The 19401-nt window shown below is 34.8% G+C and overlaps 1 protein-coding gene across 1 annotated transcript; it reads right to left on the bottom strand.

Moving 5' to 3' along the window:
- Positions 1–2348: 2348 nt before the first annotated feature.
- Positions 2349–18849, bottom strand: LOC146168111 (polymerase delta-interacting protein 2-like). Its single transcript, XM_083391635.1, has 9 exons — positions 18712–18849; positions 14036–14200; positions 11804–11897; positions 11548–11737; positions 6845–6975; positions 4572–4604; positions 4097–4219; positions 3329–3408; positions 2349–3263 (listed from the first exon to the last, which is right to left on the bottom strand). Exons 1-9 carry the CDS (start codon positions 18840–18842, stop codon positions 3155–3157), a joined length of 1056 nt encoding a protein of 351 aa, XP_083247761.1. The 5' UTR covers positions 18843–18849; the 3' UTR covers positions 2349–3154.
- Between the last annotated feature and the right edge of the window lie 552 nt (positions 18850–19401).

Here is a 19401-nt window from a genome sequence, read left to right on the forward strand (position 1 = left end):
TTCGAATCTTTAATCAAAATTACAGTTAAAATTTGTTAGTTCGCACGTTTTATTTTATAGTGCTTGGCTAATAGGGCAAATATTTTTTGACTTGGCAAAAATAGTCTTAAATTTATACGTCAAGTAAAAATCGTTACAAAATGCACAAAACATTTTGTGTAGCGGCCTTTATAAAATCTAGTGGGTTGTGTAGTGGGTTTTTTGAGCTATTAATCGTTCAACAAAATTTAGTTTTGGATTACATCCAAAAACATTGTAGCTTAACTGTAGGCTATTAGGCCTATGTCTCCATTGAAGCAATATAAGGTTGACGCAAAAGCTGGCAGAATAACCCCAAGTCTGGTTTATCGCACTAAGTTCAGCTCGAGCTTCGATTTTGCTTTAGATAGGCCTAGTTTTGTATCTCAGATTTAGACAAATCTATTGTGCAGTATTTGCAGCGTCTTTTTTCGGTCGTGATTTGCAATTATCCAATTTCCTATGTCAAAATTATGCTAAATTTTCTTATCATTTTTTAATTTTTTTCCTGGGCATTTTTATAGCTGTTTGTGTTTTTAATATGTCCAACATATGTAGGGTACTACGCATTTTCAAGAGTTGTGTTCAAAACAAAACTGATTTTTGCGTTCCATCGGTTGTCAGTAAACACCCAAAAACAAATGGCTCACGACGCCAATATTAATCAATTTCAACCTAGGTCAACATTTTGCCAAATAAAATTATTTTGAGGACATTTTAATTTTATAGGTTAAAATTTCTGCTTTTTTAGGTTAAAAAATTATCGTAGAGTGGTATTGTCTTAATTGACATAAGCTAAGATTATTAGTCTACAACACGATGGGTGGACCTAGATATATTGGGGGGGCCATAAATTTGTCATTTGCGCGGATCATACACAAAATTAAAAGTTTTAAATGTAAGCAGAAATTAAAATAACACAGTAAAGATAACGGAAAAATCGGACCAAATTTTACGCAGTTGGCTAATATCTAGGACAGATTAAGACCTAAACCTGGCAGAAGTCGTAAATTGATCGGTTAAAATATCTAAAATGGCTTTAATGACGTACTTAGGAAGACGGTATGGGACGATCGGTTATATATGGTATTGACGTTTAAAAAAGGCGTCATTTTGACGTCTTTATACCTGGGCTTGTTTTAGGTTAGGGGTGGAGAGTCCGACGAAGCTTGGAACCGATAAGGCAGCAAATTGTAAATCGCGAAGGAAGAATAAGCATAGGGTGTAATGTTGTTCCACATTTTCTATGTGGGTAAGTATGACACCACCAATAATGGATTACTTTATCGCCACCTATATTACCTTATTTTGGTAGAATATAGGGCAATGGAGTCGGGGTCGGACACGGGACTTGGTTAATCGGCTGTACTCAGATTCGATAGTTGAACTTTGGTTGTTTTAAACTGCGATGACGCGAAACATAATTAACGTATGTGTAAGCAATTACGGATGTTTCAACTTACTTACGTGTTTTAAATAAACCAATTCTATGCAGCTAATATAAAATGTAACACGTGTCCAGAGGCGTAGCCAGGGTATTTTGCGCCCGGGGGCAAACTATAAAATTGGCGCCCCCTCCTCCATGTTTAATCACACTTTCTATTACATTTGCATAATAAACCTTACTTTATGCGAAAAAACGATTCAAATCTTAATAGAACATTGTATTTGAAGAAGAAGCAGCCTCATTTTGGCTTTTGATAGCCTCATTTTGGCGCCCCTGTACCTTGGCGCCCGGGGACATATGTACCCCACCGCACCCACCTAGCTACGCCTCTGCACGTGTTATCCTAAATTGACGGCTTAAACCAGTGGCTCTCAATCGCCGGTCCGCCAAATATCTTACAATTTTATCTCAATTACAAAGTGCAAGTCGCTGAAAGCTGCTCGTCCATCAAATTTAGAACTTAACCAGTTCTGTAATTTGCAGCATTGGTACGTAACATAGAGTTAATGGTGTACTTTAAACTAACTTTATCGTACGTCACATTGCTACAAGTGTTGTGCCCAACTGTTTAAAAAAGGGTGTAGAGAAACGACGCACGTCTGTTTGTGCTTGTAATTATAGCATGTTCGCCTGTTAAATATTTCACCTCAATACCATTTTCCTTTCCTGGCCGTTCTGGCAAATCCAGCCGGCATTTTGGCTTAGCTAATCCCCAACGCAGTCGCTCTTGTGCTATATAGTGTCACGCGGCTGCTTGATTAAAAACTACAGTCAACAGATGCATGCCTTACTGGCAACACGTGTTTTTACTGCGCTGTAAGCTCTTTTATTGAAAGCGAAATATGCTAAATTATGTGAATATACAATTAATCTAGAAGCGACCTGACAGTATGCTCTTTAAATTACAATGGCAGTTTGTTTTAGTTTCGATTTAGTGGAGTCAGATAGCACGGTGGTCATGTCTCACCTGTTGAAATATACAAGGGCTACAACTCGTTTAAGTATTAAACATTAAGACCAGTTACGTGAAAAACTTCAATAAAACCACGTTAAAACACGTATGATATCAAAAAGACAGCAGTAAATTGCTCATTACATTGAGGTTTACTTTTGTCGTAATTACATTTTGGGTTGATTTTAATTTTTGGGGGGTCCGACGGTCCGCAAAATTTGTTTTGTAATTTTACCGGTCCGTAAGCTAAGAAGGTTGAGAACCACTGGTTTAAACAACAGGAACGAGTGGCTTAGAACTGGGCTTTTTACTGGGTATAAATTCACCCTTCCTATAACTAAGGAATTTTCAAGTGGAATACGTGGATATTGTAGAATAATAAGTTTCTCATCTAGAATAAATCCAGCACCATGTTGTTGCAAAAGTTATTTGTTGGTAGGTAGTGAGTTCAATGCAAAACAATGAACGTTTTACAAAAACGACTTCTTTAAACAAAAACATAGTTTAAACATAATGTGTTTAAAAAATCAGGGAATGATATTAAAGACATAAAACCGCAGCTCAAAACGTCAAAAAATTTCAATCCAAACAAATGAACTACACTCAAACCTTAAGTTTAAAAGCTATTATCAATTAAGGAAGAAAAAGCAAGACAGATGTTCGGTTAAGTTAAAACACTTATTTACTTTCATAATTTTTTGCGAAATACGAACAAAAAACACATAAGAATAGTATAGTTATACATCGCTATTTGTTGAAGATGTGGATGGTTTACTTTCTAGGGCAAAAGCTGGAATGCGCACATCGAATTGCTCACCATTTTCTGTCTCCAGACGAAATATACCCCTTTAACAAAATCTTGTTACAAAAATGTGCCTTTGTATATGTAATTGTATATAGTTTATAATTACCACATATGTCCATTCGGTGCTTGTAAAGAGATATGACTACTGTATTGGAATGCCGGCTGATCTCCACTTAAAAGAGGTTCCTAAACATTTATTTCAAGGTGTCATGTTTATTGTTATATTAGAAAATGCTATTATTTTTTCAAGAGAAGCGAATTGTTTGTAATCTGCACAGCTCATTAATTTCTAGCTAAATAACAATGAAAAATATTTGAGTTACTATTTTAAACATAGCTGCATATTGCCCAAAATTTTAATGACCTTAAGGCCTATTGTTTGTTTTATTTAACAAAACCTATGGCAGTGGTTCTCAAAGTGAGCCACTTGGCTCCCTTAGGGAGGAATTTTTTAATTTGGGGAGGAAATTTGCTCCAGGGAGTAATTGTGGAGGAAAAGTGGACATAAAAAGAAGTTATTTAATCGTTAAATACAATAAAAAGTTTATTTAACTATAATGATTGGTGTTGTAAAAAGTATATTAGGCCCGTGATCTTAGTATATTGTTTCTTCATAGTTATAGACATTAAAGACCAATGCAGGCATTTTTCACAGGTATAAAATCAATACCTACGTTATACGTTCAAACAAGCTGAACTTTCAGACGATTAGCGAGTCCAAATTACATCAAAGTAATACATAAAAAGGTAGAATAATACCTTGTGTTTTTTTTCTGGGGAGGAATGAATAGTGTTTGGGCTTGTAAGGGAGGAATTCGAAAAAAACTTGAGAACCACTGACCTATGGCAATGCGGCACTTATTCCTATTCTTACCCGGCCAATCACACCCCGTCCGCGGACAGTTTTTACTGATCCGTTGCTTATTATTCTCCAGTGGCGCTCTCGTAGCCTCACATTGGCGCTACCAAGATTTTCAATTCGTATGCAATATCGCCACTAACAAAAATATTGTGAAAAATTTAAATATATACCATAATCACTTCATAATAACGAGTAGCACAGCGTAATAAATAACTATGCTGCTGCCATATAATTATACAGGAACACCAGTTTAAAGTGTGCAATAATTGAAAAATAGAAGTATTTATTTTAGTCAGGCTGAATATTTTTTGTATTTTTTTCTGATTCTCTAAATAATAAGTTTCCACTGCCAGGGGCTTAAAATGTGTAAATGAATTTTAAAGAAATTCAATATATATTGTACATGATATTGTTTGAAATGATTAATAATAGTGTTTTTTTTTCAATCCTTAAAACACGTTTAGAGAATTTAAAAATATTAGCTTACCCAATATTCAGCAGGTTGCGTAGTTGATGATTCCTAATAAAACAAAAATATTTCAGGTCAATTAAAATCATTGCTATTAATTTTCTGTTTATGAACATGTTCAGCAAGACAAAACACAAGTTAAAACTGAAAACATTGCAAAATCAAGTCTGGCTAGTTAAGCAGTGCTAGTGTGAATTTATGCTAGGCCTAGGATTATTTTAAATACATTTTTTTCATTGTTTGTCTGCCCCTCTGTTTGTACTAAAAAAGAAAAGAAAGGGGATTGATTTAAGAAAAAAATGACAAAAGCTACATGATCTATGTGACAAAGCCAAAAAAGATGTATACAAACAGAATCAGGTTTAGCAAAGTTTTGGTTAACTTTATTTGTTCTTAAACTTTGCTTTTGGTCCTTTTCTTATGGCATGTCAAATTTAAATGTCTTTTAAAGTCTCTATCAGCTAAAAGGTTATAAATACAAGGGACGATTACAACATCTGGTTCCCTAATTAAATGAATAAAGGTTACCAAAAATCAATAAAGCATAAATATAAAATTTGATCTTATAAACCAATAAAAGTAGCTGTAAACAGCACAAAGTATGTAAATAGCATAAGTGAAATAAAGGTCATATTAGACCTGTTTTTCCTCTGAGACAGAGGCGGCCACTAGAAGAAGGCATTAATAAAATAGAACACAGTAAGGCAGTTGATCTCAACCTGTGGTACGCGTACCACTAATGGTACGCGAAGTCATTTGGGGTGGTACGCTGTACGCATTATGGTTTTAAGTAAAATTACAGTTTTACTAAAAGGTTAAGCATTTTTTTTATTGTAAACTATACATTCATCGTAATGATTGTATAGTTAAATTTTGTATGCTTCTTTAACGATAGGAACTATTATCTTTCCGGAACATCTATGCATATTTCTTTTATGACATCATAGCAAAACAACAAAGAATCACAAAACTTATCTTGCAAGTTTAAAAAAGAGAAACTTTTTGGGGGTGGGCCGCATTTGTTTTAAAATTTCAGGGCTAACTAATTAGCTAATCCACCCCTGTTAATAATCCTATATACATTTTGAGTAAAGTTAAGTTTTTCGACATTTTGTTGGTATGCAACAAGATCATAGAAGCTTGAGGTGGTACGCAGTGAAAAAAAGGTTGAGAACCACTGCAGTAAGGGGAGTAACTTAACATTATTCAGAACTAAATTTATGCATGATTGGTCAAGTTCAGGACTAATTTAAATAAACGTGGCAACATGCCAATGCCTGTGCAATGTGCATCATTAGTGTGGCTCATAGGTGTCCGTTTTGTTGAAAATGCATACTTATTATTAGTGGTTTATTTATGCTATCATTATATTAATCACTAGTTATTAATTCATTCGCAGCAAGGTTTTTTGGTAATAGCTGATTTAACTGTGTGACTAGTGTGCAACAACTGATATTTCACATCGTGAGTGGTTTCAATGAGATAACTTTACAGATCTAACTATAATGTGTGATTGTGTGTGCATTATAAATTAAACTTCAGCACTTCATATGTATCGACTAGCATTGGGGTATTAGTATCTTGTACTTTTAGAACGATTCTTACAAATACGTTGTTACATTATGGAATATTACAGAATAAGTTTTATTTGTAATAATCATGCTAAGCCTAAATTTATCTGACAGCTACTGCCATCAAACGAACCACATTGTCTTGCAAGCGATAGACCCCAAAGGATTTTACATTTTGACTTGAACTATAGCATTTTTTTCTATTTTTATGTTTGTGGGTGTTTAAAAACATCCATGTGGTTAAATTTTAAAATGACAGAACTTTCTAACTTATTGGAATTTGATCAAACATAACTAAATATAAAAATAAAATCTGAGACAGGTTGTTACAAGGTTTTGATGATTGTATATGAAATAGCCCATTAGCCAGGAACCACAAGTAACTTAGAGGTCTAGAGAAATTATACCCAACATATGATAGGTTTGAAAAAAGTCCGTGCTCTACAACAAAAATATGCTAACAAATATATTGCTGTTCAAATTGCTGAAAGAAGAATGCAAAATATACCACTTGTATATGTGCACAAAGAATTTCACAGAATATCAACAAAGCGTGCAAACTGGTGCACTGAATGTTTAATTGTTGTTAAGATTGACAATTACTTTAGTTAAACGAATCCACAAAACTATGACAACATGAGTTGGTGTCATAAAATACATGTTTATATTTTCCTCACCCAAGCAAATATGTGTTTAACTGACTAACTATCTTGCACAAACCTTGAATCCAAGGAAAAATGGCATGGCTGTCACCTTTATGTTAAAAGTTGTTTCCTTGTGTACTTTATTTAACTCAAGACAGGAATGATTTTTTACTTGCCACTTTTTTAGAGTTTCTGTACCAGAGAATTCTGAAAAAAGTATAGTTTTGATAGCTCTTAAAAAAATCAAATCCTAATGAAATATTACACACCCCACCTCACGAGAAAAAGAATCAACCTGATAAACTTACAAATGGGCACTCAATAATAAACAAATTTAAGAAACGCTTAGCGTTGCCCAGAGTAAACAGAGCATTTACAATTTTCAATATATATATACATATTTATATACAAATGTACTTTAAAAAAATACATATTTTTTGGCAATGTACCCAACCGGATTTAGAGAATGTTAGCAATTGACCATAATGATATATCAAAGATATATACCAGCTATAGAAAAATATTTAGTCGGCTGCATAGATTTTTTTAATTGCACAGTTCCTTAATCTCCAAGAAGCACAATCACCTGTCATTGCAGTTTATTAATAATTAAATACACTTAGAAATAAGGCAAAGTGGGAAAATTACTAAGCTTGACAACCTTTCAACAATAACAATTATAAATTCTGACAGCATTCCCAATAAACTAAAAAGGGATGTATAGTTGTTCTACATTTCGTGATGTGGTTTGTCAAGGACAGGACAGGGTTAAGTGTCTACCAACACACCACAGACGAAATTACACTCACCAAAAATATTGGCGCCATTTTCCATCCTAGTTGATTGCTATTCACTGATAACAATTTAACCTGCCTTTTGATTTTCGTTCACTACAAAGTTCTTCTATGGTTGGCCTTGGTGTTCACCGCACCGTTACAGTGTGGAATGTGCTTGTATATTCAGGGTTGGGATTATGCACTCGCCTGCTCGCCAATGCGAGTGCAAATCGCTCCAGGCGAGTGATGATATTGATAACCACTTGCTCGACTGGGAGTGGCTTTGAGGAGAAATTTAATTATTTGGTGTACGAAAACTGGGTGTTAAGCACCACTAGCAAACAAAAAAAAATTCTTAGCGCCAGTTATATCCGTAAACACTAAGGCGCAAATACATTCAACACTACACAAATAATAAGGTTAATAGAAGTCACGTTCAAAGCTCGTAATAAAGACTCTTTGTCCCGTTTTGAAAAATCGTTTACCGGCAAACAATCAAAAGACATGCAGTTGTAATTGTAAATAGTTATAAGGTTTATTGTTTAACTTAAACGTTGTTAATTTTTCAATGTTTAACCCGGTCATTGGTGCCTTTGAAAAAGTTTATAGGATTTGCGATGTACCCAGCGGTAAGAATTTTACTTTACTGTATTTAATAAATCATCTGTATAAGAAAAGTATAAGCAATCGCTGAAGTTTTTGGTAACAATAAGTTCTAATAATATTAGTAAGCAGTGTTTTTGAGATGTCTTGATGGACCGAAACAGCCCACTAAACACTCTATATTTTTTAAATATAGCCTACTTGCGCAACTATAGCTGAGAATTAGCAATTAGTCTACGTAAGTATGTTGTTGCGACCTCTTAAAGTTCATGTCGGACGTCGGTCAACCAAGCCAAAGCTTAAAATATAACTGTATGTAAATCATTTATATTGCAATTATTGTATGTTTAGATACAAATCGAAACCATTGCAGATGCCCTTGGAAAATTGAAACAACCCACTATAGGGTGTCGCGCAGCACAGAACCTCTGGTGCATATGGTTTATGGTTGCTAACTTTGCGAATGTATGGTTTAGTTGTAAATTTACAACTATTTAGTCATTATTTGCTGCTCAATCAACTATAGTGTTAGGCGGAATGCGTTTTCTTTGTGGCACGAAGCAACCTGCGGTGAAACGTCCTTAAAGCATACAAAACAGAATACGAAAAAAAAGAGAGCGCAAGGATCTTTAGAAAAATGGAAACAGGCAGGCCGTGGCTACTAAATTGTCAGTATTATTTTTCTCACTAAAGATTGTAAAAAATATTTCGGCTAAAAAACATTGTTTTAGGTGTAAACTGCTTTATGGGTCATTAATTTGTTCATCCATGCAAACCATGCATGGAAATAAATGACCAACCTTTTATAACACTAATGTTTACATATAGAAACTATAAGCCAGGTTAACAATAACCCAAGAAGTGACCGTGCTACGAAGGAAATGCAGACGGCTTGCCAGCACATTTGGCAAGTGTTATTTAGTCCGGGTGAGTGCCGATTGATTTTTGCTTGGGGAACAACCCTGATATTCGTTGTTGCAGTTTCACAAGCAGTTATTGTAAGCCATTTTCTCATTAATTCGCGCTAAATAGCTGGCATTTTAAATACTTTGTCGCAAATTAACACAGTAAGGCCATGATCAGTAGTATTGATAACAACATAAATTATTTGATAAAGTCACAAGATCGGGGCTAACTTCAGTTTCATTACCATGTGCAAAACCCCAACCCTGCAAGGGTGTGTATAAATTAGTGCACCTTCAATTGACACCTCACAGATAAATTGTGGATAGTTTAGCTGTTTTAATCGGAATTTTTATCTGATTCAAATATTTAAACCTAATCTTTAAATTTTTATTTGGTTACAAGTTTACACCAAATTTCACTTTACAAAAATCAAGATTCACACTTAGGATTCAATATTCTTCTTTGAACATCCCTACTAATGACACTTTTTTACTTCACTTTAAAATATTGAATCTTTAGATTTAAATCCAAATTAAATTGGTAACCAATCTGTCGGGTTGTTTGGGGTAATTAAAACCGATATAATTTCTTTGTTTACCGCAGAAGGTTGCGCCTAACTGTAGAAGCAAGTAGCAAGTTGGCGCCACAATTATAGTGCTTGTGTCAAATAAAGCCAAGTAGCACAATTACTTTCGGTCTTGGATAAGTGTCAATCAAGTGTTATTTAGTGAGAAACTAATGCAGCGCTTCTCAACCGGTGCGCCGCGGCGCACTGGTGCACCATGGAAGGTTGCCAGGTGCGCCGCGAGCAAAAGGAAAAATTTTGTGTTATGTAAAAATTATTTTTTACTTTCCTGTTAAGCTTAGCTCATTAATTCCACCCTACTTTCAAGTACAAAGCACAATAAAACCTTCAAAGCAACAGCATCTAAATCAGATAATCTATAATACCATAGTATTAAGACCACCGACATATAATATCTCCTTCGCAGTAATAACCATGACAGAATAAGATCTAAAATAGTCTACATGAGACCTAAACAATCTAAACATGTCAAAATAAGTCCAAAATTTATCGAAAAAATACTTAACGTCCTAGACTGAAGGGAAAGGGTATGGGATGATTGGGGAACACCTGTTTGGCATTGGACGTTTGCTGACGACATTTGGGCGCCGCTGTTTTGGCCCTGGATTTTTTGCCCCTGTTTGAGCATATGGGCGGGTAGTTTGTGGTGTTAGCATTTGGGTTAGGGTTGAAAATATTAGGGAAGTTAGTGATAGTTATAGGTGGGGCTTGGGGTTAGATAGGAGGTTATATAGGCCTTATTTTGGTGATTTAGGTCTAATTCCGATTTCGTCATTATTACGACTATTAGGTTTTAGTCTTATTTACGCCTTATTCCTAACTGACTTTTATTCCAGACTTTTATATTAAGTTGATGTTATTCTTATTTTGGTCTCAAGGCTTGAGTCTCTTCAAAGATATGCAACTGTAAAGCCTATATAACTAAAAATTGCAAGCAATTTAAAAGAAATACCGGTACACCTCAAAAATTTGGCACTTGATTCGCTCGCAAAGTGCACCGCGGCGTTTTCAAATGTCTCTACGTGCGCCACCAAGTAGAAAAGGTTAAGAAACACTGAACTAATGTAATGCCAGGTGCAGAGTTCGTAATTTCATTGAATGCAGTAAGTTGCAAAAGTAAATTTCCCTCCTAAAACATGTTGGCCTTGGACAAAGTGCGCTACGGGTTTACTAAGGTCAACTTCAGGCCAATATTCAGAGAGGTTATGTATGGTGTAAATGACAAGTGTTGGCTATGCATTACTGGCAATAATAACTTTGCTTCTTTGCAGCAGAATATTTGACTGCTTAACAGACTTGTAGTAAAGCAGAACTCACACACAACAATGCTTTATAAAATGTGAATGAATTACTGAAGAGTTCATTGTGTTGCATTGCACTCACTATATGGGCAAAATATTAAGTTGTGATAACAACTTGGTATTTGTATTATGTTTCATGTTTCATGTTTTTTTGAAATATAGTTATGCATAACAGTTTATACAACTATTTTAAATGGCGGTTGTTTAGAATGGTAAATATTGGGAGATAATTTTTTAATTACAATATACTGTACACATGTTAACAAAGTGTTTTACTGTTAATTGCTGGACCTGTAGGGTATATTATGATTAAACCCCTCCGAGCAAAACAGAAGTTTAATGATTAATATAAACATACTCTGATTTGATATTCTGGAATAGTTATTCTAGATTCAAAACCTAATATTCTAGAATCCCCTGGGAGTCTACTTAGATCACCGCTAGTCATTAAACATTACTTTTTCTGTTAGTGCAATTTTTGATGTAGACCAAGGTTCTACCTCTCTTATTTGAAAGTGATGGTTTTTATCTTTTAACCAAACATACAAATGACTAGAGAACAAAAAAAACTAAAAAATAATAATTTTACAAAAACAGTTATAAATACCTGTAGTTGATGCTCGCTCAAGAAACTTATCGAAGAGTTCATGTTGAATAGGTATACTTTCCACAGAAGTGTATGGCAATATATCATTATGTGAAACATAATCTATACCAGGAATAGTATAAAGTGATCGTTGATTTTCAGCACCAGGTCCACTTGCAGAAAGAAACGTTACTGCTTCACTTTGTACTGCCTATTATACGACACATAATTCTACAACATTATAGTAGAGCTAAAATTATAATGAAAAGCTTCTTACAATATGTGGAGAATCCCGAGAATCCACTAACACTTGGTAGTATGTTTCAAATTGAGGAATTGATTTATTCAAAAGAAAAACTTCTTCATTTTCACTATATTAAAGTAAAAGTTATTAAAAATGTTATGGATTTTTTAATTTTTTTATGGAAATGGACATGGTCATGCCAATTTTTACTTTAAAACCTCAAGTTAAAGCTTAATGGCTTTCTACAGTATATTTACCAATGCAAAATTTGGCCAAAGTTCACAAAATATTGCATCTATTGCGATGTTTTTCACTTTTAAATGGGATTTACGGATTTTCCTTCTGTTGGATGCCGTAATGGGATTATGTATTTGCTAGAATATCATCTAAGGCAGACATTTATTGATACTACACAGGTTTTATCCTCATCCTTTGATTACGCATGAGAAAACTTATACAGATGCCATACAATAAACCTTACTGAAAATTATTTGATAGCGATTTAGGTCAAAGAACCACGCAAAACTTCTACAGAGTAAAAAATAGGGATCGACCGTTATCACTTTTTTAGACCGATACCTATACACAATTTTTTACAATTTTGTCACCCGATAACCGCTACCTTATATACCAGGGAAATGTTCAAAACTTGAATAAGTTAACAATAAAATCCAAATAATGTTTTAGTTTATATACCTTTATTAATTATTAAACTATTATTTTGCATATTAACTTGGCATCATGTTAAAACCCAAATTTTTTTGATCAAAAAAATAAGTTGTTAAAAAAAATTATCATATTCTTGTACTAAAATATCGGCCAAAGTAACACCCTACATTTACAGATACCAATATAACAGTAGAAGCCAAATATTGGGCGATATTATAGGTAAACCGATATATATTGGTCTATCTCTAGTAAAAAGTAAAAGAAAATCTTTTTAAATGTTTTTTCTTATGTCCGTAACTGTTTGGTACCTGGATTTCACATAAATCTAACAATTGCTGTTACAACTTAAAGTTTTATGTCTGTTAGTGATTCCCGGCCAATAAATGTCAATGGTTTATGTTACTTAAAAGATGTGAGACACGCTTAGCCAAGTGTTGAGTGCTATAGGCGAGTATGAGGTCAGACCATTTCAGGATTTACATACACCATTGTAATTTAATTGTTAAATAGCCACAATTATTTTAAATATTTGGCTGTAAAATTTAGCAAACTTTTATATCATGTCAAAGTTTAAATGCCTCTTCCACACAGGTCATATCCTTATAACTTTTACTCCTATTGTGGGGAGGTTCAGTTAAACCATTTTAGATACAATCAGTGACAAACAGTCAAGGGACAGCCAGCACCTTTTCTGTTTTACTATTTAGACCAGGGGTCGACAACCTACAACCCGAGGACCGGATCTGGCCCGCCAATGTAATTTATCCGGCCTGCCGCCTCTTTGATAAACTAGACACAAGTCCATTTCAAATACTTTTTTACTATTTCAACTAGGTAGTAGGTAAGTGCGAAAAATGTTTGCACTTTGCGCGAATGATACTTCTCCATTCGGTTTGTTTACGTTTCGAGGCTGTCTTTTGAAATTTAGATCAGTCCTTCTTTACCGTTGTGCCGTGAAAGGCTGCGTCGCGGACAAACGGAAAACGGAAAACGTATTCACAAATATTGGACATATATTTTTTAGCATTTTTTTTATTGTCGGCAATGTAGGCTAATGAAAACTTGCAAGAAATTTAAAAAAATTGGCGTTATACCAAAATAAAATCACGCTCGCTTCGCTCACGAAGTGTGCCCTGACTTTGAAAGGTTGACATTCAACTAGATTAACTAATGTTATCGCGTTTCCTCAAAGTAGTTTTATTACACTTTTCATTAGTAGTATGGATGACGATGTGTGGACTCGGATTTTAAACTAAACAAACGCTTTTTTTTGCGTTTTAATAAACACAATGACCTTACAAAAAAGGCTGCATCTTCTGATATAGAAAGAATTTAGGTATAATAAATAGATTATTTTTTTAAAAAGAATTACTCTAAAACTAATTTTATCAAGAAATTTAAATCGGGTAATCAGGTGGCAATATATAAATACATTTGTATTAAATCAAAAAATTCAAGAATATGAAACTGTGGGCTATAATGGCCTGGTAAACTGACATGGAATGACCCAACATAATTTTATCAACAAAATATGATCACACGTAACCAGCATTTTTGATGTTGTTGCTAATTTATGTTAAACTACTTTTGATTTACCTTGGTTTAGAAATATCTTCTTGTTTTCTTTCAAAAATCCGAACAGTCCAAGGAAAGAGAATGACTCCCCGATAAGCAAATAATTGATGTAAAAACGTTTGTCCAGTTTTATACTTGTCCCCATCAATGCGTTCTCCAAAAACTCCAACGGGTTCTAATTTAGTTCTGTAAAAGCATTAACAAAGTTGCCCAGAAACAAGTAATGTTCTCTTATATTGATGGAGCGGATGCAAGAAGTAATCAAAATACCAGTCTAAAGAGAAATTCAACAATAAAAGTTGTAAATTAAAACATTAAAATAACCATGAAAATATTTGTCTTATTTCCAAACAAACCCTCGCTAAGCAAAAATGTCAATATTGCCATCTGAAAAAATGTGAATGAGCAATATTGTCAGATAAATAAGCAAAGACTGTGTAATATAAAGGGAGGTTGTATAAAGCTGTGTTGCCCAACTTATGGGTCACAATTCACAGTTGGGTCGCCTAAAAACTAATTCTTCCGGGTTGCTTGCACGATGAAACCAAAATTTGATTGTAATGTAATAGTAACAAATTACTAGCAGTAGTAATTTTGTATTGTTGGCAGAATATATTTGACTGCCTAATTTACAGATCCCGATTGTAATAATGCTTAAACACTAGGATGTTCAAAGTAGAATCCCAAGGTATTCTAGAATAATAGGTTTCAAATCTAGAATAACGAATCCAGAATAGCGAATCCTAGTATATTTTTATTAAATTATTTATCCTTGATTTTGTTTGGGGAAGGGATTAATCTTAATCTACCCTACAGGGCCCACAATCACAGCAATAAATCGCCCAAACAATTTTCTAACATGTGTACATTATAATAAAAAACTCATATGTTTACCATTCTTAACAACTGTCATCTGAAGCCGTTCTGTAAACTGTACTGTCCAAGTTGTGTCCAAAACTTATATTTTTGCCAAAAGTGAGCAAATGCAACACTGCACACAGAAGTCTTAAGCAATTCGGTCCTGATTTTGAAAGCATTGTTAAGTCTTATCGAATTCTTGACAATTACGTTGTGCATAACTGCTTAACTTCCCTGAATATTGGCCTAAAGTTGACCTTAAGCAACCCCATAGCGCATTTTGTGGACGGCCAGCACGTTTTATAACGTAATGTTACTTTTGCAACTTAACGCATTTAGGGAAATTGCAAACTGCACACCAGTCATTACACGTTAGCCGCTCGCCCAATAAAGCTCGATTGACACTTAATTATCAGACGAACGTTGTCGCGAGACGCGGTAATTGGTGGCCCGAAAAAACGCTGACACTGCACTATGAGGTTACATTTAAAGCAAGCACTGTAAATTGGTCGCCGCGGCGACAGGCCAACTTACCACACGCGTTTGTGCAATTAGGCACAACAATCCGCGGTAAAACATTAAATTATATCGGTTCCAATTACCTGAAAAAAATGGCAGAATTGGATTCGGGTCATTATGTATCATTGAACATACTATATAAGCAAAAAGTTAAAATTTAGGAACAATCAGCTGTTTTTATTATGCTTCCAATCTGCATTTCATGGCACTTTTCGCCAAAATTTACGGAGTGCAGCACCAAATTTAAGGTATAAATAAAACATCATTTGCACAACTCATGTTCAAAAATCCTACTACAATTCAGTGGTCCTGGTTAGGCCTGAGGCTGTGATTTCTGGCCTTGGTTGCACTATAATCCTGATTAGGCTAACAGATTTCAGTAACCCTTTCTGAAGGCTTCTAGTGTACAATGCATCATTTTTTGAAACTTATGTTAACAATTCCCAAAATCTCTTGCACCTTAATTGCTTTAAAAAACCTTGGTGTGCACTTGCCATAGTATGCAGACTGATCATGTTTTATGTTTTCAGTTTTATGTAGTTATGTATCACAATTTACAACTTCTTTTAAGTTACAGTTGTTTAGATGAAATAAAATTAAAAGGTAGTCTGGCTAATATGCTTACACTAAAATCAAACATTACATAATGTGCACATACAATGACACATAGTGGCTGTGCTAACAATATTAGGTCAAAGTTTCCCAATTGTGGCCCTCTACTCCCATTGGGCCATGAAGCAGTCTTTGGGAGGGCATGAGCATATATTATTATTACTCTCATATTGGCCAGTTAAACTCAAATTTGTGAATTTGTGAATACAGCCTCCTAGAACTCTCTGCTGTACTATTTTTACCTTCAAATTTTCTGGTATTTAATATATGCTTTAGATTAACATTTAAATTATGTTATAGGTGTTAGTTGCTCTGCTTATATAAAATTCTCTCTATTCTACAAAATAACATTAAACAGTAATTCTTACTGGCGTTCAAACTAACTTCACAAAATTTGAATATAACTTTAACAACATACATAAAGTGTAATTTTTTATGAAGATTTAGTTTCAATCATCGACATTTCTAACAATCTTGCTGATTATAATTTTGAGATGGCAAAAGGGATTGCCATTCATATTTTCTTTTTACTTAAGTACAATGGGGATAGGTTGGATCAAGGGCTAACAAATCTAATCATAGTTCGGTAGTTTTTGTGTACTTCTCCAAATTTAACTCAAGCTGTAACTTTGTATGAAACCTTTGTAAGACAGCACCATCAGTGCATATAAGTGCTTTTTAAAATCAAATCCATTTTGTTAAAAAGATCAACAGCACCCTAGTGCAAAGGTTATCAGCTTTTCTACTTTTGTTGTGGATAAATAAACCAAACATATCATACAATATCATAATTGGGACAATGCATAGTAGCATCAAATAGTGATACCACAACCTGCAGATTTTCCACTCTTTCTTCTTCTATCACTATGCTTACAAAAATCAACTGCAACAGGCAGTAGAAGTTACTCAGCAACGGTGTTAGGCTTTTTTACATTTTATTTGGTGCACTTTTTACAATGCTAATAAAGTCTCTGATGGGAGTTATGTGATTTTATGGTAGACTAAATTTAGGAAATTTAGGAATTGCAGAGGTAATTTCCTTATCCGATGCGAAAGCGACAATTGCTCACTGAGGGTCTAAAAAGGTTTCCGAATTTGCATTGTGATTCAAAAAATTTGATTTAATAAAATGATTGTGCTTTATTTATGTGGCAGCTTGAAACATTTGCTTAACTACCTATTGTGATGTAAAATACTGGAACATACCTATCAGGCAGCAAGTCGTAATGACATTCCAGAAGCCTATCACGAAATGAAGGGAATCAATTTCATTTTATATTGTAATACGAAAAAACAGTGACATAAAAATAGATATTGCGCAAGAATTCAGCTATAAGTTTGGGTCATTTAAATGATTATTACGACAATAAATCACTATTTAACCATTGGCTGCCATGTATTTTGTGCAGGAGCATGTGGGTTGTTCATTTTTGTTCACCAAAAAACCCTATCAAATAACAAAGTGTTTAAATGGGTTGGTATTTTGTTGAGATAACTGTCAAAATACTTGCATGCTTCTTCTTTTGGTTGATCACCTGAAGTCGTAGATTTTTGCTTTGGCTGCAACATGCTCTTTTTTAACATTCATATAATAACTGCTTTAGTCTTTATTTGCCAACTGCAGATTTGTGGAATGTGAATTTTTATCATCATCTTCTTCTTTCATATTTTAGTTCAAATCTCCTGGCAGCTGTCGATAAGCCAGCGGATAGTCATATCTTCTAAGAGTCTTAGACCAGTTGTCCCACTTGATACTATGGGGCACCGTCAGTCCCCACTTGCTTATGTAAGGCATAAAATGCCAAACTTGTTAAGGTGATTGCAGGCCTGCCGAGGCAGGCCAAACAGCAAGGTGTTTTGGATGTGTTGGGGACAGTGGTGGAGAGGTTTACTCTTGCTCCCTCACCCCAACTGGTGGCCATCCATTCAGCTACAACAGAGCTTTTACTTTCCTGCAGTGATGTGTGTGCAGACCGTACAAAGGGGCGTGCTGATGGTAGCCTTTGATTGAGGATAGCCGCTCTGCGGCGAAGCTCAGCAGAATAAATGCCTGTTAGGACAGGAAAATCTTTGACTTGTGTGGGGCCAGGCAGCCAGTGAGAATGCGCATGGCGTCATTGAGGCACTTGTTTATGAGATGGGTGTGAGCGCTTCTGCCCCACACAGAAGCACAGTATTTGGCTGGGGCATAGACAAGAGCTAGCGAACGTAAGAGGAGTTCCAGTATGGATCAGAAACTCTGGACAAAGATGGTTTGAACCCAGGGCCTTAACCTGGCTTTAGATGGTTAAAGGATGTGGACAGCTTATTAGAGGAGAAGTCTCTCAAGAGTTTGCTATCCGGACCACTGGCTCTCCTTAAGGCCGACACTTGGCCATGTGTTGTGATACACAGCAGCTGTCGGACTCATTATTCGGGGCGGCGCCAAGAAAGGCATTGTAAAGGTGGTCACACTTTTTAATTCAACATGGTGTGTGGTGGTCACACTTTTTAATTCAACATGGTGTGTATTGCGGTATCCGCATTGGATGAACTTTTTGACGCTTCTATGCACTTACCAGGGTATCAAAATCAGGGCTCCCCTGGAATCAATTGCCTCGCATTGGCAAGCAGGCAAGTTTGAAATACGTTTTTTTAATTGAAAGACGCAAGGAAATGCTATTACATACTTTAAAAAACCTCTATCTATAGTAATTATCTTTACTTACCTCACTGTGAAATGACGACACGACATTAGAAGCGAAAGCGGCCCGTTTTCCCAGATTTGTGTTCCAAAGTGAACTTTTAAATGCTTTCTATGAAGTAATCTCCATGAACTCACCATAATTTTAGAAACCATACTTACAACTTTATCTAGCAATAAACACAAATTTTATTGGATAAATATATAAGAATATATGCAAACAAAGTAATTTTGAATTGTGTAAAACACAATGAAATTGTTTGGTCGACTGTAAACACAGGATGTTTTTTCTCTTTCGTTCAGGTTGGTTAATTAATAAAGGAGTATTCGACAATGGACAACGCTAAGTCAAGACTTCTTCATTTATTTCAATAAAAACTAAAGAGTTATTAGGCGCATTTAATGTTCCTCGCTGTTCGCTGTCTACACTAATATCTGATGTTCGTGTAAATGTCACAACCCCCGTTGCTTAAAAGTGGTCTAAATGTGATTGTCGTGCGCGTTTTAAAGCAGGGTTGCCAGATGGAAAAAATAAAAAAAGATAAACTCACCTCAAAAAAAAGCCAAAAATACTACAAACTCTAACAAGCCTATGTTTTTCCTTAAATTAATAAAAATACAATAAATGATCATGCTTGTACATTGAATTTCTCGTTTTGTGGCATTTTTTCTTAATTTTTTAGCGCATTTTGTAAAATTTTATTGGTATTTTATC

This window comes from Ascidiella aspersa, chromosome 1 (genome assembly GCF_963924565.1).
Source record: "Ascidiella aspersa chromosome 1, kaAscAspe10.2, whole genome shotgun sequence".
Classification (NCBI taxonomy): domain Eukaryota; kingdom Metazoa; phylum Chordata; class Ascidiacea; order Phlebobranchia; family Ascidiidae; genus Ascidiella; species Ascidiella aspersa.

Bases quoted from the DNA above. Each gene is read 5' to 3' on its own strand.
- LOC146168111 (XM_083391635.1), bottom strand. From the start codon at position 18,842: ATGGTTTCTAAAATTATGGTGAGTTCATGGAGATTACTTCATAGAAAG. The intron at 11,898-14,035 runs GTAAATCAAAAG...ACTTTAATATAG, and splicing joins GAAGATATTTCTAAACCAAG to TGAAAATGAAGAAGTTTTTC. The intron at 6,976-11,547 runs GTATTTATAACT...TACTTTTTTCAG, and splicing joins TGAGCGAGCATCAACTACAG to AATTCTCTGGTACAGAAACT.